The sequence below is a fragment of the Mus caroli genome, unplaced genomic scaffold (genome assembly GCF_978045245.1).
Source record: "Mus caroli unplaced genomic scaffold, Mus_caroli_1 scaffold_13, whole genome shotgun sequence".
Classification (NCBI taxonomy): Eukaryota; Metazoa; Chordata; class Mammalia; order Rodentia; family Muridae; genus Mus; species Mus caroli.
Genome location: NW_028227268.1, coordinates 55,659,025 through 55,670,540, shown reverse-complemented (window position 1 = coordinate 55,670,540; position 11,516 = coordinate 55,659,025). Strand labels below are relative to the sequence as shown.

Below are 11,516 nucleotides of genomic sequence, written 5' to 3'. Positions count from 1 at the left end.
GAAGCCAAAATAAAACTCAAGGATGTTGGTATTTCTTAACTGAAAGCCTTCTAGGATCCTTAGTGGAATAGACAGTGTGACTCTCTGACAGGAGTGGGTGGAGTTTGCCACATATAAGTCGTTTGCCCTTGGAACTCTCTTCCAATTCCCTCTGCCTCATTCTGTCAGATCTTCTGTGGAGAATGTTGTGTGCTGGTACTCTTCCCTCCTAGTCCTCCTCTGCTCACAAGCACCTTTTAGAATGTAACCTACCCTGTAACTCTGACCTCTGGAAATGGCTTACGTAAGCAACTGGAGGTGCTATTACGAACCTTCCATGCATTCAGTAAACACTGGTGGTAACCACACTGTACTGCTGTGAATGACGCTAACTTCTACACATTCTCAGAATCACTTATGTTTCACCGATGCCCTCTAAAACATTCTCAAGTGACAGTAGAAATTATCATATATTTTCATCAGAATCTACATCATTCAAAACCCACTTATTCCTGTTTTAATGTGAGCTTTTTAATCCATTTCTCAATCTATAGGAGACTTTAAAAAACTAAAACAGAGATAAAGGAGGCAAACTTAAATCTATACATGAGAAGATGAGGACTGCTTATGATCATCACCTCATATCAGGTGAGAGAAGCAAGGTGTGGTTGCCACCCATGCGATTGATGATCAATCTATTGTGTAACAAATGACCTGGAGAAGCTTTCTGCCCTTCCCTGACCTTCTTAACACACTCTGCCCCAGTTCCACTCAGCCCCTACGACTCTCTAAGTCTCAAAGATCTGTGTCCAACGTCAAAATCCCTATGCAGCTGACTTGGCATTATAAAGCCTCCGCTGGTCATTTATCCAAGTCATTCAACAAGAGTGAGAGATCAAGACTACGACGCATTTACATCTAATGAGTAAATGGTGATCCCCCAAATCGAGCCAAGTGAGAGTGCTGGGCTGGCAGATTTGGGAGTATAAAGAGAGCTGGGGGCCACACTCCTGAAATTGCTCCGACCGCAGCATCTAAGGTAAGCACTCATATGTGCCCACTTTCTCTCCCCCCCCCAGAGAGTGAGAATTAACCTGGTTGGGCGACCAGCCAAGGGCAGTGTAGTCGCCCTTTCTAATGAGATCAGGCGACATGGCCAAAGTCCTTGCACCTCAGGAATATTTTTAAAGGGGAAAAGAAATAAAAACACGGAGAGTTGGGAGACCAAAAGAAAATTCACCTGCAGAATGAAACCCATTTTCTAGGTAGATGCTACGTTGATCAATGAACAGATTAATAACATGTCAATGTATGGTAACTCTTTTGTGATTACCTTAAACAATTTGAAGGTTTTTATGACTATTTAAACTTCTGATTGAAAGGGGGAAATTCCCACAGTACTGTTTGACTTTTTATTCATATTGAAATGCATCCTAGCCTCATATTGGTGTTCTACATTGGTCTTGTGTGGAGAACCGTGTGGATTTTACATTGGGTCTAGTCTCCTGTATAATAGCAGCTGTCATGATGACTCCAGCTTTTGGAGCCTTACGGTACTTTGATTTTACGCTATCATCTCTACCTGAGAACTCCCTGTTTTGGACTCAGGCCTGAGAGGAATCTTGAAACTTTTCTGGTACATTTGTATCATTTTATAGAAAGGAGTGAAGAATCCAAAGAATTTTCAGTAGCTGCTTAGCAGAACCAGCTTTGCCTCCAAGTCTCACTTCTCTTGAGTTAAGGACGCAGCAGCATATAAGTTAAAGCTTCTGAGAAATCTGTGTGAACTTGAGGATATAACTGAGGCTTATTAAAGACTTGGAAGTAAAAGAAGCAACCAGTGCCTCCAACCTTGACAGCTTCTGCCACAAGGCATCTCACAACATCTTCCCTACCATTAAAGCAGTGTGTAGTAACTGGGAAGGTTGGAATCAAGTTTGATATTTAACTTTTTGCAAAGAACTCCTTGAGATGGTAACGTGTTTCATAAAGACCAGTTGGGGTCAGGATTCTCTGGCCTTAGGTGACTTTTCAGATGTCCCATCTCCACTTTCTCCAGGAGACTTGAAAGTTGCACAAATGACTGCTAAGACAGGCACAAATCAGACTAAACAAAATACAGACTTGGATATATATATATATATATATATATATATATATAATTTTTTATTTATTTTATTTTATTTTTTTTGCTTCTTTGCCTTTGCTCTATCTAATCAGCCCTAAGAGGACACCCAGTTCCCGAAGGACACCGAGAGTCACGCTGAGAACAAAGAAGGTAAGTTTTACTTTCAGTTTGATCATAATGGCGGTCACTGAATTTAGCAAACAACCTTTTACACATGTTTAACCTTCCCATTCATGTGAGAAGCTAAAATCACTGAGCTGAGGCAGATCCCTGAAGTAATTTTAAAAGTGACATTACAAAATCACAATCTTGACTGAAAAACGAACCTCCCATGTTTGCACTATACTCAGAAAAGCACTGGATGCAGTACAGAGCTTCAGTGTACAAGTTCTAGGTCCATATATTTCATCTGCTCAGAACACGGCACCCTAGACTCACTTGTACAAGCCTGGTGAGTTGTGGCTGACCCTTGGGCACAGTCTGAACCCTTAAATCCATGAGGCTATGCCTCCGTCACAAACAATAAAGAAATAACAGGGAGAGGTCATCCAAGCCAACACAATCTCTCTCATCCCAAACTTTGCGTTTTAGAGATAATTCTAGATGCATTAGGAGCAAATAAACTAAGGGTCAGTGAGTCATGACAGCTTCAGAGATGACAAGAAACTGACTGGGAAACCTTTGGGAGAGGGATAAGTCAAGGGCAATGACAAGGTACAGCCAAAGCAAACAGGAGAAGTCGGGGATGGGGACGGAGATTGGGTGGGAGGGCAAACATCTCAATTAGAAGATCCTTGGAGACAGAAACAGAGCTGGTGGCTGAAAGCTTACAGCTATGCAGTGTGGGAGCTGGTCATGCCGGCAGAACAGAAAAAGGCTAATTAAGGCACCCAGAGAGAGGAAAGCTCAGGGGCCACTGTGAGTCATGTACTGAGAGAATTTGGTCCGATCTGAGGAGGTGAAGTTCATCAGCCAAGAACGAATGTTTTCACACTAGGGGCTCAGCCCTCGGATACATAAATATGGGGAGAAGATTTGACTTAGCAACAGCATGCCCGGAAAGAATTGAGGGGCTTTGCTGGACAGAAAACAGTGAGTCAGCAGAGAGACACAGTTGCCAAGGAACAGTCACAGCCTCAGCCATTACACCTAGGTCAAGAGAGGTGAGAGCGTTCTAGAGGAGGAGGAAGAGAAGGACATGTGGCTTGGATACGACACATGATGAGATTAACAGGGTTGCACTTGGGTACAGTGACAGTAAAGGAGATACAGTACTCTGTGGAAAAAGTGGATGAAGATACAACGGGGGTCACTTAACACAGGAACATTAAAGTCTCAAAGAACACAGAATAGCCAGGGACAGGAGCCCAGGAGTCTTAGAGAAGGACCTGGATGTGTCTGCCTTTTATCAAGCACTAGGATGGTGATCGATCCTTCTAGAGTTATAGAGAGACTTTAGGTTAAAGCAACAAGTGCCTTTGGTCTGTTAGAGCTCTCTGAAATGGAGAAAGTTATATGTGAAGGTGTACAGCTAAGTTGAATTGCACCAACAGAAGAATTTTGCTGAGACAACTCTTTTTAACCCAGGTAATACAAGAAGCAGACAGTGTACACGAGCTAGGCAGAAGGTGAGGAAAAGAATCTTTACCTGAAAACTAGTAATGATTTGAGGCCCTTGGGCCTCTAGAATTCTCTAGAAAAGAAAAAAATCTAATTTTTCTAGAAAGACTAAATATAAGACAACCATCATGTATTGTACAGCTTTCCCATCTACAGAATCTTTTCATATATTACCACCTAGGCAACAGACATAGAAGACCTATAAAATCAACTAAATAAAAATTCAAGGGCTGGAGAGATTGCTCGGTGGTCATGCACTTGCCACACAGGCATGATACTAGCCTGGGCTACTCTGTTTCAAAACAAAGTACAATTAAATTAAAGTGCAAGCTGGACTAATGCGTTATAATGTGATCAAATAAAAATATTGATGTTTTCAGGTTCCACATTGCAAGTGGCCTTTGAGACTCTACATCTTGTCAAGTTTAAAGCAGTAAGTATCTAAGCATGATAAGCTACATTATTTGAATAGATAATTAAAAGATGGTTTGATGAGCCCAATCCCTTATTGTTTCTTTCCTTCTCTAAATTATACTACTGTATAAAGAGACAATCTTCATTTTTATATATGTATATAGATATATAGATAGAGATAGATAGATAGATAGATAGATAGATAGATAGATAGATAGATAGATTTGCTTTAACCAATCTGACAGTAGACATGGCAATTAAGCAGACGTTGAAGAGATTGCAAAAACCAGAGTGCTCTTCTTCTCTGCAATTTCTTAGTCTTGAAAAGTAATGTTTCAAAACTGTGTTACTTATGAGGAACTTGATAGTAACTTTTAAAGAATTTGTGCTTCTTCTCAATTCTAATTTCTCATCGGGTACACACTGGAAGCGCCACCGCCTTGCATTTTCATTTAAAGAATGCGTAGGGGTCCAACGCCTGCTAAGCCGGAGAACTGCAACCCCCTTAAGCCAGAACCGTAGCGACCCCCTTCAGGGAGATGGAAGGGAAAAAAGATGATTTCTTTTCATTCTCCAGGAAATAACCAAGACATTTTAAAGCAGCGTGATGGCTGGGAGCCCTCTTTGAGGACACTATATTAAATCCCAGGGTGTTTTTTTTTCCTATTAAATCTTAAGCACAATCCATAGCTCACTTACAGGAGCCACTGGCCAAAATAAAACTAAAATGAAGCCATCAGAATAAGGCCCAGAGCTAAGGAAATCTGTCTCCCCATAGAAGGCGTCATCTGCAGCATGGCAGAAAAGATATTTTAACGGCGACTAATGGACAGCAGTTCCCAAAAGGCCAGATGGGGAGAGAGAACTAGAATGGGCTTGTCCTTGCTTTTAAACATAGAGTTTGAGAGATATTAAAATATTAGCTGTTTAAGAGGAAACATGAAGATGAGTATGGATACTGTGTGTGTGAGCTTTAATTCTGTTTTATTTTAATTATATTTTATTTCAGTTACAGGAGAATGGGCAGAAAGAAAAAGAGGAGAGAAAGGAAAGGAAGGTTGATGTGTCAGGGGAAACACAAGGAGGAGATGAGGGAAAAATGCAAAGAGGGAAGAGAGCAGACAGGAGGAAGGGGAGTCACAGGTCCATGGTCCACACTTGGTTGTGGTAGGCAGGAATTGTGTCTTCATTTTAAATAGGATGAGGCAGGAGTCCAGACAAGTGGCTGAACAAGGTCACTGCTGCAGGGACTTTAAAATGAGTTTTCTAGCTTGTAAGCAGAGAAAATACACACATAAAGAGAAAGGCCAAGAAACTGAGATGACTGCTAGAAAGCATGACAGAGGGGCTGGAGGGGTTACCCACACAGTATGCAGTGTGTGCTGAGACAAGTGTTGATTAAACACTATCTCAACCTGGTACTACTATCCCCAAGTGGGTTTTGTAAATAGTTGTTCTAGGCCCGGTATTATTCTCTCTGTAAGTCCAGAACTCTCCCTGAGAATCCTAATACCATGTAGGCTCCGTCTTAGTTGTCTTACGGTCTGACAGCCCCCAACCCTCCCATGGGATAGCTTAAACCAAGAGGATGAAGTGACAGTGTCTATCAGAGAAAGCACTCTGGATTAACAGCAGCCACATCACCTGGAAACTTGCTAGAATGCCAGTTTTCAGCTCACTATATCCTCAAGTAGCTGGCTGGGGCCCAGCAATCTGCTTTCACTGGTCCCTAGAGGGATCCGACTCATGTTGAGGTTTGAACTGCTTGCACTGGGTCAGCGTGTCTTCCGTTAGTTACATTGTTACCTAAACAAGTGCAATGAATCTTTATGTTCCTGTCAGTGTGTGAGCACTGAGCTGTGTGAACTTTCTATTAGGTATCATTGGCGTTCCAAAAGCTATTCCCTAATTTACATAAAGGCCTGGGGTCGCACTGAAGTCACACAGTTCAAACAGGATGAATCATTCATGAGATGCTTTGCCTTCTTCACGGAACACGCGCCTGCCTTGAACTGGCCAACTGATGCTCCCCTAGGCCTGGCTGTAGATCTCTCAGCCAGGTTTGCTCCAAGAGCTCCTGAGTCTACACCCCCCTCTCCACTACATAGGAATAGGGGAGGGGCAGATAAAGTACTTACCCAAGCCCAAGCCTCAGAAGTCCCCATCTTTTCAGTCCCCATCCCTCCCTCCACCCCCTGCAGCCATGAGTTCAGACGCAGAGATGGCCATATTTGGAGAAGCGGCTCCCTACCTCCGAAAACCAGAGAAGGAGAGGATCGAGGCTCAGAACCGCCCATTCGACTCGAAGAAAGCCTGCTTTGCTGTGGATGATAAAGAAATGTATGTGAAAGGCATGATCCAAAGCAGGGAAAATGACAAAGTCATTGTCAAGACCCTAGATGACCGGGTGAGTGTTGATCTTTAATAATGTAGGCATTGAAGCTTTCCTTTGGAATGGACTGGCTAGGCTTGCATGCTGGGCCAGAACCATCTGGAGACAGGATACAGCTTAGGTTTTGCCATTCTGTGGTGGAGGAGCTAGAGAAGGCTGCCATTGCCATGCCTTTCCTTCTGCCTCTTCCCTTTGAGGACTTGGGCTGTGAGGATTTGGTGGTGTTTGCTTTGGTGGAATAGAGAAGGTAACAGTAAAAGATCCTGGACTACTTAAAAGAAGAGAGTAATGCTGGTTGCTGGGCCCACTCAGTACACGCTCTGGGCTGTAGAGGGAGTCCTACAGGGCAAGCTCAAAGGAGTGGATAATCACAGCACACTCTTTGGTTCAATCCTTATTGGACATCCACCAGATCTCAGCTGTGGTGTCAGTCACTCTGTAAATCTACATCAGTTGTGGAACCCACTTCCCTCAAGTTTACAGTCTAGAGTAAGAGATGTGGGTCAGGAACGGACACCAGTTTTAATGCAAGCACAGCAAACAGATCTTGTTTATAGGTTTTATCATTGAACTTAACCTCTGATTCTAACTCTTTTCACTGAATTAGGAGGAAAATAACCCTGGTCTTTGAGTCATTTTTGGGCTCTCCCCAGCTTCAGAGCTGTGCCCCATTTTCATAACCTTACAGAGAGTCACCCTGGACCCACTGTCTTTCTGGTGGATCACCCAGAAATGAGTGTCAGTTCTGAAACTATCAGGATAGAGAGGCCTCCTTTCTCTCCACTGTGGACCATCTTAGGTGTCTCTCTGTAGGCTCGGATAGTAGGAGAGAAGGGCCTTCCTTCCTCATGAACTTTAACCTACACCAGCCAGTCTCCTTCCATTAACCTCAAAGCTCTTCTAAGAGCTTCAGTTTTAGGAGAATAAAAGCCAGAAAAACCTTCTTGGCTCTCTCTTTTGCCCTACTTTCTGTGTGTCTCCCGAGAATGAAGTGCGGAGCCAATTATATGCTTCAGTAGGAAGGAAAGGTGGGAGAAATGCGGAGAGGTGAAATTCAGTAATTGTCTCCAAATACTCTTCAGCCACGAACCATCATACCTGTCCAAATGTTTAACGATGACAGGCAGAGATACAAGCAATTATCAGAGCTTTGAAGAAACAGATGCAAGGAAATGGGGCATGAGATTGGGCACCTGAGTGGAGCTCTGAGGGTTTCTTTCTAGAGAAAACAGTAATGAAGATATTCTAAAGAAGCCGATATGAGCAGGACACAGAGGCAGGAAAGCCCAGAACACATGAGAAAGAAAAGTTTCTTAACATTTATCTTGTTACAGCACTCTCAGAGTAACAGGTTAAACCAAGACAACGTCCCTTGACTTTAGCTATCCAAGATCTATCTGGCAATTCCGAGGGCCAACTACTCTTTAGGTTTACCCGATGTCCTTTCTGGGCACACACAATGCCAGGCTGGTCTGGGGGCACCAGACCAGAATCAGGTTAACCAAGGAGAGTTATTGCTAGGTCATCTCCAGGCACAGAAATGATCCATTAAGTTGTTGTGGCAACGCCCCCACTCTGCTGCAGTATCTCACTATGCCGTGCCTACCCCAGAAGAGAATAGGTCCGTGACGCTGCACTCTCGCCTTGCTTTTCCTTGTTCTACCCAGGAGCTCACTCTGAACAGTGACCAAGTCTTCCCCATGAACCCCCCTAAGTTTGACAAGATCGAGGACATGGCCATGATGACCCACCTGCATGAGCCCGCTGTGCTGTACAATCTCAAAGAGCGTTACGCAGCCTGGATGATCTATGTGAGAGCCTTTTGACCTCTTTCTATTTTGCTGCCTCTCTGAGGAAAAAACAAGATCCTTAATCTTTTGAATTTCCCACAGACCTACTCAGGCCTCTTCTGCGTCACTGTCAACCCCTACAAGTGGCTGCCGGTGTACAACCCCGAGGTGGTGGCGGCCTACCGAGGCAAAAAGCGCCAGGAGGCCCCGCCCCACATCTTCTCCATCTCTGATAATGCCTACCAGTTCATGCTAACAGGTGAGTGAAGCCTTTGATTTGTATGATTGTAAGGCATTATTGGCCTAGTATTTGGGCCCTTATATACCCCACACATCTAAACAATACAGTAGCAGCCAGCATGGACTTGGGAGCCTCAGATGACTTGGGGATGAACATCCAAAGCCATGGCATCTTTTATTACAGTAGTCATGGTGAAGGGCGAAGCCAGGGGTTCTTTCTGAAGCATTCTAAACCCATGCTCATTTCCGGGGGTGGGGGTGCATTGTAGAACACAAGGACACTGCTCTTCTATATCCCCAACTTACCCTGCTATGGGTACATTTAACCGAGACTCCCCAACCACTCGGGGAATGCAAAGTTGGAGAGATGCATAGAGCAGACTTCTCTGACCTTCCCAAGAAGTAGGTACGTGGTGACATTGTCACATCACTATGCCCACCGCCACTTGTCTGCTCAACTTTCACCCGAATTGACTTGCCACAAACAGAGGAAGTGAGCTGTTACGATCAGCTGTTACCTTAAGAAGCAAATGGCACCTTTAGAGTCCTCGCCATTTCTCCAATGCCTTTCTTCTACATGAATCGAATTTACACTATTAAAGGGAAGAGCCACATCACTGTTCGTATCGGCTTTGCTTTGGCCACTGTGATACAAAGCCACAGGCTGGGCATCTTAATGAGAAATGCATTTGCCTCACTGTTGCAGAAGCTAATGGTCTGAAATCAAAGACGTCATTGGGGTTGGTTTTTGTAAGGATCATGAGAGAAGATATGTTCGACTTGTTCACCCTGCTTCTGTGCTTTGTAGGTGACTTTTGGTGTTGCTTGGCTTGTGGAGATGTCACCTTCCTCTCTGCCTTCCCTTGCCCCAGTGTTCTCTCCATGTGCATACGCCTTCATTTTTTCTTATTCTGCAGAGACACAGTGATGTGGTGTTGTCTTTATGAGCACATGTCTTCATTTGTTCCCGTGTTACAAGGATACATTGATATGGATCAGGCCTCAGCCTGTGCCAGTCTGACCCCATCTTTAATAACATCGGAGTCTCATTTATATTTTATTTCCAAATGAGGTCATGTTCTGAGGTCCTGAGGGTTAGATCTTCAATATAAAAATTTTTGAGTGCTACAATTTGGCTCACATGCTCTCATAAATGAAAAAATCAATTTTATGCAGGTAGAAAACCTAGACCAAAAAATTGAAATGGCATTCAATCAGCTAAAACGTGTGGCCTCTCAAAAGTTCATATTGCTTCCCTTGTTAAAAGCAATATGAGAACACTCCAGCAAGGAGTTCAGATCTACAGACATAAATACCCTTTACACGGTGGGGCTCCATATTCATTTCCAGGCTCCTGCCCATGTCCAGCATCCCACTTTCAAAGAATCTGCATAAACTCCCCCATGATGCTTCAACATGCCTATGCCTCACCCCTAGCAGACAGCAAAGTCAGAGCTTGTGTTCTGGGAGTCCTGGAAGGGTTGCTTGTTTCTTAATCTACCTGTTCTGTTACTTATGCCTTTGATTTTTTTTCTCTTTTTCTAGATCGAGATAACCAATCCATCTTGATCACGTGAGTTAGCCCATGTTCACACCACAATGGTTTTAGAGCCTGCACCTCCTCTTCTACTTTTTTTTTATCCCATTTATTTTTAATTGACAGTGGAGAATCTGGGGCTGGAAAGACAGTGAACACGAAGCGTGTTATCCAATACTTTGCAACAATTGCAGTCACGGGGGACAAGAAGAAAGAGCAGCAGCCGGGCAAAATGCAGGTAAGGAGTACTATGGTACCAAAGGCTTGTTAGAATAAATATACCTGAAATATTAGGTGCATATCAAATGTATGAGAGATGCACACTCAAAAGAGATAGCCCAATAGGACTAGATTTTTCTTTTTGGTCCCTTTGTGGTTTTATATAGAAAAACTTTCATACCAATGTGTACACATTTTTCTATAACTGAAGTATCCTCCAGTTCTCTGAAAGTGCCAACCAAGATCCTACAGCTCAATTTAATTCTGACACTACCTTCAGGGACATAACATCACATCCCACAAGTTAAGGGCTCAGGCTCCCAAGCCCCAGTTCCTACAACCTGTACTTCTAGCCAACTTCTTAAAAGTCAAGAGTTCCTGTCATCTCCTCTGTGGCTAAAGTGGCTCACAGAATGGGAGGTGTGTCCCTTACATTGATTGATTTATCATAAAGGATAAAGCTCAGGAGCACTCAGAGGGAAGAGATGCACAGATTACTATATTGGAAGAGAAGTCTGGAGTTGCAATGTCCTTTATAGGCCTGCCACCTTCCAGACCCTCCATAGGTTCATCAATCTAGAATCTCTCTAAACCCCTCTGGTTAAGGATCCTCACAGGGGTTCCATTAGCCAGCGATCAGTGACCAGCTCAGACTTCACTCTCTCTCCCCCTAAACCCCCAACCCTCTAACCATGTGAAGCCCTTGTCCTGAGGCTTCAGCTCTCAGCCGAAACACATAGAACACCATATCATATCATACTATACCACACCACACCACATAACTTCAGAAACCCCAAGAGTTTTAGGCGTGCCGGGAAACTGAACAGAGACCAAGATACATGTCTAAGTCACAGTCACATATGAGGTGGTCCTGTCTGTGCAGACCTGGGGGTCTACCTAGCACCAACTCCATCAGCAACAGCTGAGTGGTCTTGAACAACTTCACAGCTCCCTTAGGGAATGATTAGGAGAACCATGGGATTTCAAAAGATCACCGAGAGGACTTCTGAACAAGGCTCGTGAGACTCTAGGCTTAGGATCCTTGCTGACTAGGTCTCCGGTGCACCTTCTCCTGTTTTACTGACGTGCATGTTCAAAAACAAAACAAAACGAAACGAAACAAAACATGATTTGTGATGAAGCATCACTAGAACAGGAAGCTTGTTGAAACAGAGGAAACAATGTTCCAGCCTGGAG

The 11,516-nt window shown here is 43.8% G+C and overlaps 1 protein-coding gene across 1 annotated transcript in view; it reads left to right on the top strand.

Annotated features, from left to right (window-relative positions):
- Positions 1 to 799: 799 nt before the first annotated feature.
- The window catches only part of Myh13 (myosin heavy chain 13), a 51,161-nt gene continuing 40,444 nt past the window's right edge, over positions 800 to 11,516 (top strand). The window contains exons 1-8 of the mRNA XM_021176266.2: positions 800 to 1,018; positions 2,200 to 2,257; positions 4,108 to 4,160; positions 6,343 to 6,548; positions 8,201 to 8,344; positions 8,426 to 8,582; positions 10,109 to 10,136; positions 10,227 to 10,338. Coding sequence (XP_021031925.1) covers positions 6,345 to 6,548; positions 8,201 to 8,344; positions 8,426 to 8,582; positions 10,109 to 10,136; positions 10,227 to 10,338 — 645 coding nt within the window. The 5' untranslated portion in view covers positions 800 to 1,018; positions 2,200 to 2,257; positions 4,108 to 4,160; positions 6,343 to 6,344. The remainder of the gene's footprint in view (positions 1,019 to 2,199; positions 2,258 to 4,107; positions 4,161 to 6,342; positions 6,549 to 8,200; positions 8,345 to 8,425; positions 8,583 to 10,108; positions 10,137 to 10,226; positions 10,339 to 11,516) is intronic.